The sequence below is a fragment of the Aptenodytes patagonicus genome, chromosome 7 (assembly GCF_965638725.1).
Source record: "Aptenodytes patagonicus chromosome 7, bAptPat1.pri.cur, whole genome shotgun sequence".
Taxonomy (NCBI): domain Eukaryota; kingdom Metazoa; phylum Chordata; class Aves; order Sphenisciformes; family Spheniscidae; genus Aptenodytes; species Aptenodytes patagonicus.
The window spans coordinates 67,922,479-67,941,625 of record NC_134955.1 but is presented as its reverse complement, the minus strand read 5'-3'; the positions used below and the strand labels follow the sequence as shown (position 1 = coordinate 67,941,625).

Below are 19,147 nucleotides of genomic sequence, written 5' to 3'. Positions count from 1 at the left end.
CTGACATACATTTAGGGTGTAAAAATTCAGTATCATGGCATAACTCAGAGTCCTGAAGTTCATATTCCAATGATGAGTTATTTTAAACCAAAGTTAGACGCTTTCTCTGGCTTGCCAAAGGCGCAGCTTTTTCATTCCATTATACCAGACATCATCCCTAAGTTCTGTGAGAATGTTTACGCTCTTTGTTGAGCTGCCTAGCTAGACATTCTTAGGTGCTTTAAATACCATAAAAGAACAAGTCACCTCTCCTGCTGACTGGCTAGATAGCAAGAGAGTCCTTTTGCTCGCGATAGCTAGATGCATGATGTGCCATGAACTTCCTAAGCATGCCAGCTGTAACAGATACATCCAGGTGGACAGGATTTTTCTGCTAGAAATCAGAAACAAGACTGATTAGTTTTGTCACAAACTGTTATTTATTGAATGGTACTATACTTAGTACAGAGATACAAATTGTGCCTCAAAACCAGCTCACAATCTAAGTCATGATTTGGCCAATACATTCCACAGAGAGATGAGAAGTTCACATTCAAAGTGAATTTTTGAAGTTAACATTTGGGTTAGATTTAATATATTCTGAACAGTAATTTGCTCTTCAGTTTATCCACTGCATAAAGTGGAACTACAGCACAGAACTGAGGTTCCCTCAGCACTAAAAGAAATGCCTCAAACCTTTATACGTTTTGTATACATCTTCAAGCATCTTTATATTTACAACCCAAATCCTAACACCAGAACCCTAGAGCTACCCTTCCCCCATGTTAGACATCTCATGCAGCCAATTCTAAACATGCCTCGTGTGCTTATGCCTTACTAAGCCTTCAGGACTTATCTATACTATACACCACTGCTCATTAAACTCCCTAGAGAACTGCCCTTTTGCCTGCTGCTTTCCAAAGCATCAGATTTAATTTAAAAAAAAAAAACAAAACACAAACAAAAAACACCTTGAAACCAGAACCTACATGGAAACCGTACCTCAACTAACAGTCCATTTCTGTCAAATTAGCACAATGGATCTCTTAACTATATTAATAGGTCCCTCCACTGCTGCTTTGGATAAACCTAAGGTATGTCTTGCAGCCGAGAGCGAGCACTGTCAAACATGCTCGTTATTTAGTGGAAAAATAATGGATCTGCATTACATTGAACCATGGGGCAAACTTTACATAAGAAGCCAAAATGTGAAACTAATGTTAAAAAAAATAGAGTTTATTATAGGCTTCAGTTCGTAACTACTGTTTAGTAGCGTCAAAGCTAGCCCCTAAGAGCAGACTCCCTTAGAGGACCTCTGACAGGTGCAGATATCCTGCCTCGTAAGACTGCGCCTTCAGAGAGCATCCCTCACAGGCACGGAAGGACCGCACAAGACTACAGTCCCCCCCCCGCGCACCCCGAAAAGCACTCAGCCCCGTCAGCACTGGTCTTCCCCTGTTCTTGCTGCGTCTTCCTGTGACGAGATGACCTCAGCCGCCTTGGCAGGAGGCCAGGCGGCCATCGCGACCGCCAGCACCATGTGCAGAAGCGACCGGGCAGCGAGAGGCGGTCACATCCCCCTCCCCGGGCTTCACCCCAAATGCGTCACGGGCGGCGGGGGATGATTAACGGCGACGGAGCGACGCCTTCCTCCGAGGGAAGCGCGGCCGCCCGCGCCCCGCCCGCACCGGCTGAGAGACCGGCGCGATGGGAAAGCGGCACGGGCGGCGCCTGCAGCCCCTACCTGCAGCCCCGGCGGCGTCTCTGCTGGGGCGCTCGGCAGCGACCGCGGCGGGCGGGCCGCCTCAGCGCCGCCGCTCGGCTCCGGCGGGCTCCGCGAGGAGAGCGGCGGGGGACGGCCGCTGGCGGGTCCGCGCCTCACCGGTCCGCTCGGCCGGCCGACTCCTCCGCGCCCTCTCGGCGGGCGGTTCCGCCGCGCGCCGCCAGAGGCGCCGCCGCCCCTCCATGGCCGCCGCTTCACTTCCGGGTGCGGCCGGGCCCGCTCCTGCGCCATCGCCGCCGAGCGGGAGAGGGGGCGACGCGGCCGCCGCCACCATCCAACGCGGGGGCGGGCCGCGGGGAAGAAACGAGGTGCGGCCTCTTCGGAGCGCAGGGACAGGCTTCCCGCCGAGCCCATCGCCTCTGCGGTCGCCCGGGCATGGCCCCGCGGCTCCCCCGCCTCCCCCCGCGGGAGAGGCGCCGACCACTCCCGCTCCCTTCCTCCCGCGGCCTAAAATGGGAAAGAGCCGCACACAAAATGGCGCCGGGAGGCTGACCGCGGCGCATGCGCTCTGCGTGCCCCGGGCCGCCGCCGCCGCAGGACGCTGTCTCCGCCCCCCACCGCCCCCCTTCCTCCCTCTCGTCCCCGCCCCACCGCGTCTCCGAGAGACGGCTCGCACCAATCACACCGCGCCGTTCCCCTTCCTGTCCCCCGGTCGTGACCAATCACCGCTCCCAGAGCTCCATCCGGATCCAGCTCCTACCAATCAGCCGCGAGGGAACGCTGACTTCACTTCAACCTCCACCAATCGGCTGGCGCTCCGAGGAAACACCAATCAAAAGTCTTCGTGGCTCTACCTGCGTCGACGGCTGGCCAATGCCCTCTGCCGGCCGCCCCGTGACCAATGGGGGTGCTGTCCGCGGCGCCCAATCCGGGCGGGGCAGAGCCCCCGGGGCGTCACGAGGGGGCCAATGGGAGTTCAGGCAGGACAGATTCTGCTCAACAGCTTGTTATTGGGCTCGTCGCTGGTGACTCGGTGCGAGTCCGGGCTGGAGGGGGTGGAGCGGGGCCGCGCTCAGCCGCCGCCGCTCGCGGGGCTGTCGTCGTCTCGGAGGGGGCTGCGGCGCTGGGAGCGCGGCGGGACCGGGCCGGGCCGGGCCGGGCAGCGCGGGGCTGCCCACTTCGCTCCGAGTTTCCAGGTAGGAGGCAGCGAGGGCGGCGGGCGCCTCGGCAGCCGCAACTCTGCCGCCGTCCCGGGGGAGGGGGCGCAGAGCGGCGCCGGGAGCTCCCCCCTTCCCCCCGCGCCAGCGCGCCCTTCCGCCCCGTGAGGGAGCGGGGACGCCCGCGGCTCCTCTCGCGGCGGGGACGGGGACTCCCTTCCCCGCCGAACTCCGCCCCGTGTCCCCTCCGAGCGCCCCGGCCGCCTCCCCCCCCCGCCGTCCCCCCCCCCCCCCCGCCGTCCCCGGGGCTGCCCCGATGCTCGGCGGCGGGGACCGCCCGCCCGCGCCGCCCTCCGTCCTCAGCCCCCCTCAGCCGCGCGGCGCCGGCCCGCCCCCGCTCCGCCTCCCCTGCCCCGGGCCGGGGGGCTGCGGCGTCCCGGCGGGCTGCCCGGGCGGCCGGCCGCGGCGGGTGTCCGAGGGGCGGGAGCGAGGAGTCCGCCCGGCCGGCGGGTGAGGGGGGCGGGGAGGAGGGGCTCGGCGGCGCGTCCCTCCGCGGGCCGCAGAAAGTTGAGAGGGCCGGGGAGGGGCGGGGAAGGCGGCGGCGGGCCCGGCGAGGAGCCGCCCGTGCGGGGCGGCGGGTTTCCCTCCCGGGTTGAACGCGCGCCCCGGCCCCTCCGCCCCGAGGCCGGGGAGCGGGAGCAATGGCGACGTGACACACCGAGGGGCCGCCGGGCGGGAAGCGGCGGGCGGCGGCCGCGGCCCCGCTCCCTCCGCGGCCCGGCGGGGCCGGGACGGGCGGCGGCTCCCGCCCGCCCGCGCTGGGCTCCCCTCGCATCCCGGCCGCCCCCTCACGGGGGAGACCCCCGCTCGCGCGGGTGAGCCCTCACCGTCCGTCCGTCCTCCCCCCCCCCGCCTTGTTTTGCAGTGTTTTCCCGTGCGCTCGCGGGGAGGAGAAGTCTTTGAGCTGGAATCCCTCAAATAACCTTTAAAGATGAAGGTAGGCTGACCGCGGGGCGGGGAAGGGCTCCCTCTCCCCCCTCGCTAGCTGCTCCGGCGATTTCATTTTTAATCGCACGCCTCGGCCGAGCAACAGTAGGATAACGCTGGACGGGGTTTCGGTGCATGCTGCAAATCCTGTTTCTGCTCTCCAGCTGAGGTGTGGGTGAGCTAAGCTCTTACCGTCTTGCAGTAGTAGTCTGAAAATTCACGACGTCTTTGAGTTGTTGTCCTTTGGGCTGCTGCCTTTAAATGCTTCCTGTATCAGCAGCTGCTATTGCAAGTTTGCAAAACCGCAGCTTTTGTCCCGCCTTAGCTGTTGCCGGGTTTTTTCAGTACAAAGGCTTAACATTTGCAGTATGATTCACAAAAGAGAGAAAAAACTTTTTTTTTTTGCCGTCGGAGTTGAAGAAATAATAGCAATTAAAAAAAAAAAAGTAACAGAAAAAGTTATTTAATATTCTGTGATTTCCTGTCTCGATAGACGTTTTCAACACAGTAATTTTGTCCCTGTTGATCAGTTGCTACAAGTACAATAAAGTGAAATGTTGAGTAATAAAGTCCAGATTAAGGAAAACATGATGAGAAATACTTCTCTCTCTTAAAATGCATAAGCAATTAAGCTTTGATAAAGGCATTTCAGGAAAGAAAAGTACTAGTTAACAGCTGTTTGAATGATTACAACAAATTTCTCTAGAGGTCTCCTTCTAGTCAGCAGGAAAAAAAAAATTCCTATATATAGAATATTACAGGCTTAATTGTAAGTATTGGGATGTTAGCAATCTCAAACGTTTAAAATAATCTGTGTCATTGGATTGCTTATAACTGTACTTCTAAGTACAACTATTTTTTATACTGCCTTTTTGCAGTTGAAATATTTTCTTTTTGTATGCTGTATAGGAATGACTTGAATTAATAGTCACTCCTATACGTTACTACCCTTTTTATAAGGAGATGTTCCAAATATCAGTTCAATGCCCTCAGAAATATTTCTGGGAGACTAATTAGGCTGACAAAATTGGGGGGGGGGGGTGTCAACATCACTGGTAAAATAAAACTTCCTGTAACTTGTTTGTTGGTTTCTTTTTTTTTTCTTTCTCCTTTTAAAGAACAGTCTGATTGCAGTTCTGAGTGCGGACGTTGTTTAGCGCTTAAAAGTCAATAGGTCTAAAAGTTTAGACGTAAAATTAAATATATAACGATGTAGCTGTAAAAATAAATAAGAAGAACTAAACTTTGTTCTTATTTTTTGTTTCTTAATAGGCAGCAGATGAGCCTGCCTACCTGACAGTGGGAACTGATGTCAGTGCCAAGTACCGTGGTGCCTTCTGTGAGGCAAAGATTAAGACCGTGAAAAGGCTTGTGAAAGTCAAGGTAGTATGCTGTGGTTGTTGCTGATTTTATTAAAGCATTGTGTTGAAAGGACTGTCAGAGGAGATCCTAGTCCTGAAGATTAGGAAATGTTCATCGCCTCACTGTATGAATTTTAAAGAAGACTTGAATGTTGTTTTTCATAGTTTGGCGTTGGGTTTGGGGTGGGTTTTGTTTGTTTTTTGTTCTTTTTGGGGGGGTGGTAGTGTTTTTTTTATTTTTTTAGGAGGATGCTGGAACAAGAATGTGCTTTCAAATTACCTATTCTCGCTACTTCTTTCCTGATCACAGTTGTCTTCTGTTTGTGAATGCATCAGTTTCACAGCAATCAGTTTTGATGTCACAAATAGAGGATTATGGCTTTACGTGAGTAATAAGGAATAAGAGCAACCTCTTCAGAAGCAAAAGTTCCATTTCATTCCAGCTGACATTCTCAGTTTTATAGCTCGGAACTTAAGAGGCAATGCCAAAATAAATCAACATAAGAGCAAAAAAGATGGCAATAATTAGTTTCTTAGAATAGGTTTTAGAAATGTCCAGGATAACATTTGTTAAGTTTTGAGCATCTTGCTGCCGCTTCTAAAACAGCATGCTTTGGCTGTAGCTGAGTTTCTACATATGCATAGTACTGGCACATAATACTCATTCACATTTACCGGTCTTACGCCGAAACAACCAAAAAAGAAAGTCATTATTTTGGTGTTGCAGTACTGTTGTTAATGCTAGTATGGGAAAACAAGAATAAAACGTAGTTAAATAAAAGTGAAGAATTCAAAGTAAATACAGAAATTATTCTTCTGCTTTGTTTTGTCAAAATGTTCCCACTTCCTACTTTCTTGTCTACTGTCCAGGATATGTAAATAAGGCATTAGTGACCCAAAAACCCCTAACATAGAGATCAAAGCTTCTTTTTATAACTACACATCTAAGTTTTCGCATGCTTTAATGCGTACATCAAGTAGAAAAAGCTATCAGCCTCTTCAGTTACGTATATAGATCATATCACTTTATCAAAGTGCTTTTCATGATAAGAAAAAAAACCCCACGATTCGGATCTTGGAGTCTTTTCCCCTGTTCTTAATGAGTACTTTTAGAAATTTGTGATGTTCTTTGAAATCTGTGTTAATGAGAAGCTCCGTAGGAAGCAGCGTGCTGCCCTTCCTGGTCTGACATCCTTGATTTTGTATCTGTATCTTTGGTCTGATAGAGTATTTAGACTGTTAATAGGTGTGAGTTTCTTTTTCTCATTAGAATCTTATGCTTTATTACTCCATAGTAAGATTTGGAAGTGTATGAGGCTGCTGTGATTTGGTGGAAATTCCTGTCACTGTATCTCAATTATGTTACAACAATTAAGTTTTAACAAGCTAAGCCTGATATTGTAGTTAAGAGCGCATAGGCACACCCCGGCACACTTGCAGAGAGTCCAAAAAGTCCAGTAGTCTTTTCCTGAGTAGCAACACAACCTGTATTCATCTCAATATAAAATATAAAATTTGAAATAAAAATTGCATAAACTGCATTATTAACCTGAATGTGCGTTAATACCAATGCTATTTTAGCATGCCACTAGTGTTGTATATATAAATACAGCTACAGTGTAGACTGTGGTTGGGGAGTAATTGGGGGAGCTAGAAAACTGGACATCTTTATAGGTGGAAAGGAAGCTCCTGGAACTTTTGATTCCTGAAAAGAAATAGGAATTTTATTATTAAAACACCGTAGGTGTGTTTGCTATAACAAATGGTGGTGAAACAGTTAACAGTGTTGACATCTAAATATTCATCGATTACGTTTCTAAACTGAGTCTCTGCAAACTCAGGGATTCAGATTGCATAGGTTTACATTCACTCTGTCTCATCAGTGTTACCTTCTCAAACAGGATTTTAAAGGGAGAAGCGTAGTTTACTTACACTGTAACTGATCCTTATTTTCATTACACTCGTAGCGATTCATATCTTTACCGTAAAAACTTTCTCTCGCTCAAGGTAGCAGAAGTGGTCGTGTTGCGGTCAGTTCGGTGATTTTTTTGATATATATTTAATAAAGAGAGCTTTTTATTTTGGTTATAGTTTAGTACTCAACGTGTTGTTAACAAAGTGGTACAGTTGAAGTAGAGAGAGAGAAAAAACCTGCTTAATCTTCTGATCTGGAAGCCCAATTCCAGGAATGCCCTGGATTGCATCAGTATCCAAACTCACATCAAAACATATTTTCTTTGCCTTGGAATGGCTGATGTTTCGTTTGCCCTGTTCTTTAACTATGATGTTTCAGATTAAATATTAAGTGTGATACTTGGGGCTTCCTGTGAGTACCACCGTCCATGCCAAGTGTTTTGCATTCAATAATGTTTGAGTCCATTTGATTGATAAAGATCTTATTTTCCAAATTATTATCAATACAGTTTCATATGCTTTTTGTATGCCATTGAAAATAAGAGATATATATATAAAAGTTTATGAATATCTTTCAGGTGGTCCTGAAGGGGGATAACTCAACTCAGTTAGTGCAAGATGACCAAGTGAAAGGACCTCTAAGAGTATGTATATTGCATGCCTTTTTTTTTGTAATCACATAATTGATTTGTAAAATTCTAAATTTTGATGCTGTTTAGGTGGGTACCTGTTCTACAGAATTTAAATCAAAAGGAGGAGGCTCATTGCTTTAGGTCAGATTGATTCTGAGTAATTAGCCTTAACTCTTAACTCTTGTAGCTGAGGCTGTTTATGCTTCTCCAAACGCAAACAGTTTTGCACACACAGTGATTTTTGTATCTTGTAAGACACAAAACTTCTTATAAGAAGTAACAGAGAACTTGATTATGAAGCTAAGTTCAAGCCTGTTAGACGACGGTAAATACGATTGCTCTAACTGCATTTTAAAATAGTTGATGTATTTTATATAAAAGTATGTGTTGGTTTGTATTTTTATATGTAACGGTTGTCTGCTAAAATACATAGCTGCATTATAAAACACTGACTGCAAATAGAGCTCCTTAGAGGAGATCATCTTTTTTTGTCTTTGTGTTTTCTCTAGCTACTGCAAGAACACCAATGCATGTTGTAGGCTGCTAGTGGAATTCTGATCTAGTTGACAGTATAACAATGTTTAAAGGATAAAAAATAGTAGTAATTGCATGCACATCAGTAATAAAGTAATAATTACTTTGATTGAATATTTGAATATTTTTTTCAAATTGGCCTTCTGTTATTTCTTGTGATGATGTAAGTCATGCTGAGATTAGATGTTCCGAGTTTCTTACTGCTTTACTGTCTACTTGCAGTTCAGCCTTCGTGCTTTAAGGACCTTTGTTCTTACCAGCTAAGTAACTACATTTTACAAAGTAACATTTAGCTAAAATGAGTCTTTAAAAAAAAAACAAATCTAGCTTGCTGGAAGAATTAATGTGTACATGTGTTTTTCTCCATTATATGGGTTTGGGATTACATGTAACCTTGAGATACTCCTTTTTGCAGGTTGGTGCAATGGTTGAAACCAAAATGCCCGATGGATCCTTTCAAGAAGCTGTTATCAGCAAGCTGACAGATGCTAGTTGGTATACTGTAGGTGAGTAGCCACATGCTGCCATTTACGGTCTCTAATCTTTGAACAATATATTTCTAATTATAGGTAATAACGTAAGTAATTATATCTTGTGTTGTAAGATCAGAGATAGATTTTGTAGGGGACTTTTTTAAGTCTTCCAGGTCTTGTTTCCTTTTCCATTTAAAATAGGATAATAATTATTTGATGTTCAGGGGGGCTGTTGCAAAGGTAATTGCAGGGCTGAACAATCGAGTTTTATTTGGCACAATGTATGTATACTGATGTTAGCATCACTCACTGGAATTCAGAAAAATTTCTGCAGATTTTAAGACATAAACCTCGTAATTGCACTTCTAGCTGAAAACCTGTGGCATGTAATGAATGACTGAAACGCAAGCCTTCTTTCACTGCATGCAGTCTTGTACGCAAGGAAAACATTGGTCGCACCACTATGCATTCTGAAGTCATTCCTCTGTTCTGTGTAGAGTTGAGGGTCGTGTTTTGTATGAAACAATAGAAAGAACTTTTTTTTTTTTTTTTTTGTAAGAAACAAATTGACACGTCACACCTTAAAAAGAGAAGAGGGGACATTCGCTCATAACGCAAATAACTGTTTGCTTTAAAATAATTTTCAAATAATGATTATACCTAAAGTGAAATAGAAAACTACTTTGCTTCTCGCGTTGGAGGCTCATGCACTTTTCAGTGATTGAAACAGAAACCTCAGAATGCAGGGTCAGCGAAATTTCAATGTTGAACAAAAATTCTTTGCAAGATAAATTTATTTTGAATAATTAGAATTGCTCATTCTGATATCTAGATTTTTCTGAAACAGCTCTAACAGTAGAATGACAAAACCCAGCAACATTCAAGTAATACTAGATAAACAAATAAAAAACCACAGTATTTGAATCAAAGAGCTTTGCAAGCACCCGTCCTTTTTTGCACAACTTTCTTACAGCAGTGGAGCGTTATATTCACTAATAGTAGCGTGGAGGGAATGTGCTCCTCTTAATTCTCCTGTACCTGCTACTCTTTGGCATTGCTTTTGAGATTGGTACTTGTAAATTTGAACTGTTTGTTTCTTACTAGCTGCCTTGTATACTGAATGTATTCAGCTTTACTTCATATTCTTTTGTACTCTCTTGAGGAGTCCTCTACTGCATGGTGTCAATTATTTTGATTCATTAACCCCTTTTTTAAGATATAAGGAAGATCTTTTCAGTAATCCAACATTTCCATTGCAGTAGATAAGGTTATGTCGTCTTTGGTGGGATCAGGATAAGGCTCTCACTGCAGATAATTTGGAAAGATTTATCACTTTATGATTATTATTGTTATTGCATGTTTTAAATATAAGCCAGTTGACTTACCAGTTGACAAAGCTCACTGCTCTTTGCATTTTTCTTCAAGATCGTAACCTTGCTGTAAAATTGTAGATTTAGCTGTAAAATCGTAGTTTATGTCAGGTCAGGGAGGAAAGGCAGGATTATTCTGGAGTGCAGAAGATTTAAAATCTACTTGGTTTAGTACTATGATGTGACATACTCTGTGAAGAACACTGGACCTTCAACTTTGCTTTATATTGACTTAGAGGTTCACCGTTCTGATACAGAAGAGATAAGAAACACAGTCTTGCACTAATAATTTCATGGTTTATGAATTAGCATTTCCATTTTAAAAGTCTGATTTATTTTATTTTTAAAGTAGCGTGTTTAGCTAATTCTGTTCGAATTTGGACCAGAAGATTTACATCAGTAAACCAACCCTACATATTCCCGCTTCAGTGATTAAAAAAGGCTTTAAACTATTAGTTGATAAAACAAACATATTTGTCGTCTTACATTTGACAGGTGAACTTTAAATCCCCTGTTTTGGGGGTGAATTTTGTCTGTTTTTTTCTTTTTTCTTTTTTCTTTTTTTCCCTTTTGAGCAGTACATTTCTGCCAAAAATCTGTATTTGATGAGCAGGTGATTTGAACGGTGAACACATGCTCTGCCCTGTATTAGTGGATTGTTGTTTAGATTTAACAAGTTGTTGAACTCGCCCCAATAATGTAAGAGAGAAATCACGCACGCTATGATTTCTGCTTTATACATTTATTGAAGTGCAGTTCCTCAGAAACTTGAACCAATGGATTAATTTATTATTTAAATTTTCTTTCCCCAAAAAATATTTTTTGACAGGCGGAATAGGGAAAATAAACTCATATGTTTTCCATATGCAAATGTATTAAGACTGCTAGGATTTCATAAAAATCTGGAGCTGGGGGTGCGTGTAGGATTTAAGTAATTTTACAGTAAGTTAACATGAAGTACTGTAATATGGCATGTAGAGTATATATACCTATGACAATGAAAATACAATTGTAACACATTGGAATTGTATTTAGATCTTATGACCATTTTTGTGAGTTGTACGTGGTGGCGTGCTTATTAGTGTCGAAAGCACAGTTAACATGGACCAAAGTAAACAGAACGTGAAGTTTGTGTCTTAAAAAAAGTGGTTATTTTACTTTTAAGACTGGGGAAGTGTTCTAGGTTGAGTACAGACACACTGAGGTGTGAAGAATAAGCCTTATCTTTTGCCTGCTGCTTCCATTGTATCTTTGTAGAAAGTTTTGGATAGCTATTAGGTGTATGTTTATGTTGCTGTGAAGCAAGCAGAGTTGCATTGGTTCCTTTTTAATAGATGGTGGGCTGTACTACTTGGCAGTCTTACTGACTGATTCAGTCAAAGCTAAAGAGTTGAGAGGGAAGTGGATTAAACAGCCTTCAGGTTTCTAGAATGTCTTCCTGAATGTGGTCAGGCTTGAGATGGAAAGCACAAGGGAAGGCCTGTGTTTCAGTAGCGTGTGCTTTTCCTGTACTATTTATTCTCTGTTTTATGTAGCATCTCTTTCTCAGTGATCTAAAAGTAGACTGATATGGATAGGGAAACGAGTAATACATACAGACAAACATTTTCAAAGTACTAACTACAAAAATCCACCAAAACAAACCACATGCATGTCTAGTGAGAAGTGATGATGTTCACTTTTGCAAATCAGGTTCTCTATTTCAGATAGGTATCTAAAGAAGAAAAAAAGTCAGTTGAAACAACTTTGCTTTGTTCAATAAGGTGAACCAGTAGAAATGCTATGTTGAATTTGCTGTAGTAGGCTACTTTGCCACCAACATAACGAAAGAGCTGCAATGACGATCAGTTAGTCTATTTTAACAGCGTCTCCTGTCTATTAGTAGTGTTCGTGTACCCAAAATAAATAAGGATTTATTTTTATTGTAGCTGCCATGGAATCACTTTTTCAGCTATTTTTACCTAATAATGACGTTACTGTAGCCATTTAGTCGTATTGAAATTTTCAGCTGTGATTTGGAAATATTTTTGAAATTACCTTTGAAATTCAGGTTTTCAGTATAAGTAGGCGAAGAAACAAAAGCTGTTTGGAGTGAAAGTTTAACAATGTCGGGAAAATGCCATTGCACAAGTCAGCCCTCTCATCTGCTCAGTTGAATCTAAAGTGGGATGACAGTAATAGTGGTTCAAGTTCTTTGGATAACAAATGGCTCAGTTGGATGTTTTAATCTTTAAAATGCAATTATTTAAAATGAACTTACTTAATTTACGAATTTTAAAGTGCTGCATTGATGCTTTTGAAGTGCCGAATATATTGCTAGGTGATAATTGCATAGCATTAGAATGGTCTATCAGATCTGCTTTCAGCTGAGCCATGTTTGAATTATGGCTTACTTAGCGTACCATCCCCCTGATTCTCTGTTAACTTGTAAAATGCTTCAGGTAAATACTGAAATAATGTCTGAAATGACTAAAAAAAAAAAGAAAAAGAAACCACAACCCAGACCACACCTTACAAAGTGCATAGCTGTATTTTCCTTCTTTCACATTCTCTCTGGAATCTTACAAGCATTACCAGAATTTCAGAAAACAGAAATCCTTATGTAGATGTTCTTTGAGGAAACACTTTTGCATCACTTATGTACAGAACTAGAAGCGATGTAATGTCTATATAAAAGTGAGAAACAGTATTTCAATTGAGCAAGCGTCCGAAGAGTTGCTGTTAGAACAGCCTTTTTTATTGCCCCATCAAAACGAAAGTGTCATCTCTCTTTTGACAAAACTCAGGTCAATAATCTGTATGTGCTTAGATCTCGTTAAGTGTATGTAATTTAACCATATCTACAACTTTAAACAAAAGAAAACAACAGATCAAACACACTGAGCCTTCTGCCTTGTATTTTGCTAGATAAAATAATGGAAAAGTTTTTCTAAAGAGAGAAAGAGAAAACGTGTTAACTTTCAGTAATTTTTCCTCTGAAATGAGTAGGAAATAGGGAGAAAAAACCCAAAACACTGAGGCATTTGCAGTTTCTAGCAGACCTTGCTGTCAACAGTAGGGCTTTATATACTGTTTAGAGTGAAAGGGAGCGTGAATATTTTTTGAGAATTATGGCTTTCAAGCTTCATCTAGTACTTTTATGTAAGCGAGGACATATCTTTTCTCCTTTTAAAAGCTATCATGAAATGGCAGAATATTTTAACGTAAATAGTAAAGAATTTATTTTTCTCATTCTTTTCAACACTGCATGAGTCTGCAAAGCCAACAGAGCTTTTCCTTTTTGGCTCTAGTACGGTGTTGTACATCAACATGGCCCAACTTTGGCTGTGCTGTAAGCCAGACACCACTTCTGAGACACCTCTGTGAGCCCCATACCTCTGCGTGTGCTGCGCTCCGGCCTCACGTGGTGGTAACTCCCTCCTCTCATGTAGTCACTGTGGCAGTTTGCAGGGAACGCTGACTCTGTGCTGGGAGGAGTTAGATACCTGACTGCTCGTCCTCGTGCAAGTGAAATTTTGGGTAGTCCGCTTGAGTTGTTCAGGAAATGAAGTGTAGTCTCAGCCACCAGTTGCATCACTCCGGGGTACTGCATTTAGGAGGGCAGGTGACAGAAACAAAAGGTGTTAAGTATTTGGTTCTAGTCCTCTTTCATGTTGCATGGGTTTTGAAAATTCCAGTTCATAATTCTGAGAATGTTTATCAGAAAATGAACCAACAGTGATGTCCTAGGGCTTTCAGGAGCAGGGTTGCTAACAGGAGCTATTTATAGTCACATTTTCCTATCTCAAAAAAAGTTTTGCTCTTCTGATGCAGTGCGGAGGTATCTGTGCTAACAGGAAAAATTGACTTGGTCCTGGCTCCACTACAACTTTAAGCTCCTAACATGTCTTATTCCTGCATGAAGGGTGATAAAAGCTATCAGTGCCACCACGATCAGTGGACTTCATCCATGCCAGAGGCTTGTCGCTTTGTCTTTTTATAATTTCAACAGCACACATCTTGTAGTATGTGCAAGGCACTGGTCACATTTGTGTGGCTGGTTTGACCAGTTCTTCCCAGCATCCTGTTGAGTTCTACATCCCAGAAGCATCACTTCATCTTCTGGCTGTGCGTGCGTCATCCAGGAATCCAAAACCACAAGTGTGGGAGGGGAACTGTCCAGTTGCCCCCACTTTGCTGGTGCTCTATACCACCCTGACCCACCATAAATTTGTTCTTTTTGTCCTCAAAATGTTGCTTGGGTGGATTTTGAGGAAACCCTGAATTTGCCTGGAGTCCTTCCATGGGACGTATCGTTGTTTAAGTGCACCTGTGGCACATAGAAACTGTGCAATAGCTGTGTTGGTTGCTTTCTGGACAATCTAGAAAAAAAGAATAGCACCGCATTTTGCACTTAAGCGTGTTTAGGCAATGGGCAGGTAGAGGAGCAGATGTGATGGTGAAAAAGTATATTAACTGAACCTTGTTACAAATCAACTGGATAGAGCCTTTGGTTATAAAACCGCCTTTGTTACAATGTGGACTGAGTGTTAAAAAAAAAAAAATTGTGTAGGGATACACAAATACTGTAGGGAAAGCAAGGAGGTAGAATTTTTTTCTCTAATCTCTTCATATGTAACAATAGTAACATTACTGTAACATCTCAGAAGAAGCAGTTTCAGACAGTAGGGTTTTGTTTGTAAGGTGATGTTCTTCTATGAGTAGACTCAAAGGTCGCACTTCTGTGTTTTCAGTGATATTTCATATACATTTCTGTAGAGGAACTGAAGCTCATTTAAAATGATTTTTTTTTTTTTTAAACTGAGTTCTGTAGTCTCTCCAGTAGGACAATATACTGCAGTATCTTGCTCTGAAGCCCTCTTACAGTGATGAATTGGTAGTTAGTACAGCCCTTGTCTACAAGGTCATTCAGCAAGTATTGCATGACTCTTGGTACTTTCCATATTGTTTCCGCAGCTGAAAAACAAAAATCTGCAAAACTTGCCCACATTCATCGAGACATTCATAGATAGCATCTCTGATAGTTCACAGATTACTACTTTGTCAGGCAGTTAGTGAAAATAATTAAGTGTGCATAGTGACCCTGGATCAGTTTTCACTTGTTGGTACGTACTTTCATTGTCTTGGTAGATTTAAAAGTTTTTGAATGGGATGAGGAATGAGAAAAAAGGTTTACTTGCTGTGCAGTACAGAATCTCTCCTCCTTTGGGCAGCAACAGGAACATAACTTGTTGGATTTGAAGTTAGCAAGCAGATGCAGCCTTGAGGGTTGTTTTTCCTGTTCACTTGTATATTACAGGACTGCCTTGTTCTGGTAACACTGATTGCTCTGTGAATAAGTAATATTGTAACTATTATGAGGTTGTTATTGCTAGTGTCCTGCTGTGTTCTCCTTTTTCTTTCTTTTTTTTATTTTTAAAATCTTAGGGATATTTATAAACAAGATTTAGTTAAACTGATCTGCAATATTTTGTGGCAAGTTTCTTCACAGTTCCTAAAAATGGTTTTGATTAGTCGACTCGTTAATATTTCTTATATAAATAAATGGGAACTGATGTTGAGAGAGTGTTTTTGTGAGGACAGGTTTAGTGTTATTTTTGTTAATGGCATATATGGGCCTGCTACAGACAGGGAATGGAAGATACCTGCTCATCAATAGTGAGTTGAAAGTTGCACCGTTTCATGCATTTTTGAGGTACTCAACTTTTAATTGAGAGAATTTTTTTCTAACTTTTGGGATGTATTGCATGATTCCCACTGGGAAGCTTTGTTTTTCTTTTTCTGTCATAGCTTTGGCTTGCCTAGGCTTCCATAAACAGGAAAAAAAAAAAATCCACTGTTCAAATACGCTCTGTACGGAGCATATTGAACTCCATTCTTGGGACGAGAACAAGCATTATAAGAGACTGTTCTTCCAGGTTGTGCTGCTTAGTCATCTTTTTTCCCCTTCTGTCAGCGTTCGTCATTAAGCGACACATTTGGAAGAAAGGCCTCTGGCCAGCAGAAATGTTGCTTTTCTTTCTGTCATTCCTAATTTGTTATATTGACTCTTAAATAGGAGTATATAGGTTCCTGGCTCGTACGTATCATTCTCTTTCCAGAAGTATTTACTGAAGTGGTCAGCTGGTACACCCTGTTTCCCCAACAAGTACATGCCCGCTACAAGATTAGACGATGGTAGTACTTAAAGGGCTTTTGCTTTTTCATACTTGTTTCTTTGGAAGGACAGGATCGTAAGTTCCTCTTCTAAGATAAATATTGTGGCACTGTAAAGGTATCTTTTGATGACTACATTACATGTGTATGGGGAGATATCTCCCTCTCTTCCGTTCCTGTTTCCTTCCCCCCTTAACACAACTGATACTGCTCAGTAAATTCTTTCTTATGGAATACAACCTCTAGGAATTTCTGCTGCAGGAGAATTTGGAGTTGTAACAATAACCTATATGAGGAATTATAAAGTAATTAATACAAGCTATTCAACATTAATATAACAGTTTTTAATTTGTCTGTTTGTTAGTACTAGGCATTTTAACTAAACAGTGTTACTTCTGGATGAGGTTAAAAAGAGGAATGAATTTGCAGCTTAGAGCATATTCTAAGAGTGTATTAAGTTCTTCTGGCATGACTGCTATCATAGCATTACAGTATCACATAGCCAAAAAACATGCCATCTGCCCTGCTGCCCTGATTTATGAAATTCTTAATAGATGACACTGTACATTGAAAAGACTTTAAGATTCTCTTGAAGCCTCTAGGACTAGCATTAAGAAGTCATGCATAGGGTGGCAGTAATATGAACGGTACGTCTGGTGAAGTAGATTTTTCTTAAAAGTGAGATGGAAACCACAAGGCCTACTTACTTTAAGAAGGGTATGTATTTTTAAAGGTGCTGAAACTATCAATGTGTGTTTCTGATTACCCTTTCAGTATTGATATTTTCCAAAATTTCCAATATTTTCCAAACAAATATTTTCCCTAGAAGAGAAGCAAGTTTAAAGTAGCTACAATTACAAAATATTTCATGCATTGTGATTGAGAGACTTCTTACTTGGTCCCACTTCAGTAATTCAAATAATTGGTATTTTTGTATGAAAAATGGTGCTATTCTTTCTCCATTGACACTATAAAGTGATCACTAATTTAGCTAAGGAAATCTTTCTTTTTATGCTGTTCTGTTACACACTTTGTTGTTCTGCAGAGGTGGTGTTTTGCTCTGAGTTGTGCAGCTACGCTGTCAGTTGCAGGTGCTGTTGCACACGTCCACAACATAAATCATTGTAGAATGAGCAGACAATTTCTTATGTATCTAAAAACTCTTATGTGGTCAAAGAAAGCTTCAGTTTATCCTTGAAGCAAATAAATGACTTTGAAAGACCAAAAATATTAGTGCCTTCTGTTCCTGCCCCTCATGGGCCTTCTACCTCTGCCCCTACTGGTCCCCATCAAGACAGAAAATTAAATGTAACTGTCACTTTTCTATTAATCATTTAAAAAAGGCAAAGTCTTTTTAAGTAATGATAATGCTATAGTATTTCCTTCTATATAACACCGCTTAGTTTTTGTTGTTGAGAATTCTGTTGTAATTGTCTAAAAGCGTTTTCGGTACTGAGCAGGTGATGTCTAGGGATAACCACACACAGACTTGATGAAAATGTTCTAGTTTTGTCGTTTGTGTGTGCGTATATGGATTTACACATATTTATATGAGACTTTCAGGGGTTGGATGTGTTGACTCTATCCATTCTTTTAACCTGAATGAAGAGTGAGGGGGAGAGAAACTTCAGTCCTGGAAGAAAATTACCAAGGTGAAATGGAACATATTGGACTCGATCACTTTGAAAGAATCACGCACTCTTACACTGCCATGCATTTCCTTTTCCCCAGGCAGGACACTCTCACGTGGCTGCTGAAGGGAGATATTTTTCTACACTTCCATTTAACGGTTATGCCAATTCCTTGGCCTGCTGCAGTTCAGGAAGGAGGTCTGAGAACTTGTGCTTCTCCACCTTCCTTTCCTGAAGTTATGTGATAACTGCCTCTTGTATGAAAGGAAGTACTCTATCCTTTTGGAAAGAGTAGCTTTCCTTTTAGGGGCGGGAGAGGGATTTCAGAAGGGGCTTTGAGGTTTTTTTTGTTTTCTTTTTTCTGTCGTCCACCTGTTTCAGTTTTGGAAAACGTAGAGTGGCCTAGCACTTCTTCCCTGTATGGCAAGGGACAAGCAGCTTCTGTAGAACAGGCCACTTCTGTACCTTCAACTAGAGAAAACAGAGAAAAATGGCAGAAAAAGACCTGTAGGAAGAGGGCTGCTTTTGAGGCATGGTGTAGACTTGTCTTCGTTCAGGTATGAAACGGGGAATAGGACTGAAAGCATGACTGTCAAGCTCTGAAAGCATACTCATGCTTTCGTTGTCTCTGGGTCTGAGGGGTGATTAGGAAAACTTAATTATTCAGCATTAATTATTTTTTCCTCCATGTTTTTTTTGTCCGTGGAGGTGAAATATAAATTTATTTGATATTTATGCTAGCTTAAGAGATCTATTTTTTTCATAGCAGTATGCCAAAATTATCATACCAATAAGCATGACACTTGAAACTTTTTTTAAGTTCACTACTGGACAAAGTATGTTTCAAGTAGTTTAGATATAGAGTAGTATTCTGCACTTTGACCCATACAAATAAACTTTTACCTTACTGGAATGCCAGACTGCAGCCACCTGGTCTCTGCTCTTTGAAAAGGGTCTGTTCACATGGCTCAGACAGTGGGATCTGAACCAGGGCGGGGGGGACTAGTAACTTTTCTTTCCTTCTCTTCGAGGAAGTTTTTGTGAAAAGGTTTTATTTAAACTGAGTAGATCAGTTTTATTTAGTAGATCTTTTATTTAAGAGTAGATCTTTCTCTGGCAAAGCTTGCAATAGCCTTACAGCATTCTAGTTGTCTTCAGCTGTGCATTGATGGAACTTCTCTGTTACTTATACATGAGTTTTAAGAGAACAGGATGTCTACTAAGTATTCT

The 19,147-nt window shown here is 42.3% G+C and overlaps 1 protein-coding gene across 1 annotated transcript in view; it reads left to right on the top strand.

The window, feature by feature from the left end:
* Positions 1 to 2,837: 2,837 nt before the first annotated feature.
* ARID4A (AT-rich interaction domain 4A) overlaps positions 2,838 to 19,147 on the top strand; it is a 54,716-nt gene continuing 38,406 nt past the window's right edge. Inside the window, exons 1-5 of the mRNA XM_076345674.1 lie at positions 2,838 to 2,898; positions 3,785 to 3,856; positions 5,119 to 5,229; positions 7,700 to 7,765; positions 8,703 to 8,793. Coding sequence (XP_076201789.1) covers positions 3,851 to 3,856; positions 5,119 to 5,229; positions 7,700 to 7,765; positions 8,703 to 8,793 — 274 coding nt within the window. The 5' untranslated portion in view covers positions 2,838 to 2,898; positions 3,785 to 3,850. The remainder of the gene's footprint in view (positions 2,899 to 3,784; positions 3,857 to 5,118; positions 5,230 to 7,699; positions 7,766 to 8,702; positions 8,794 to 19,147) is intronic.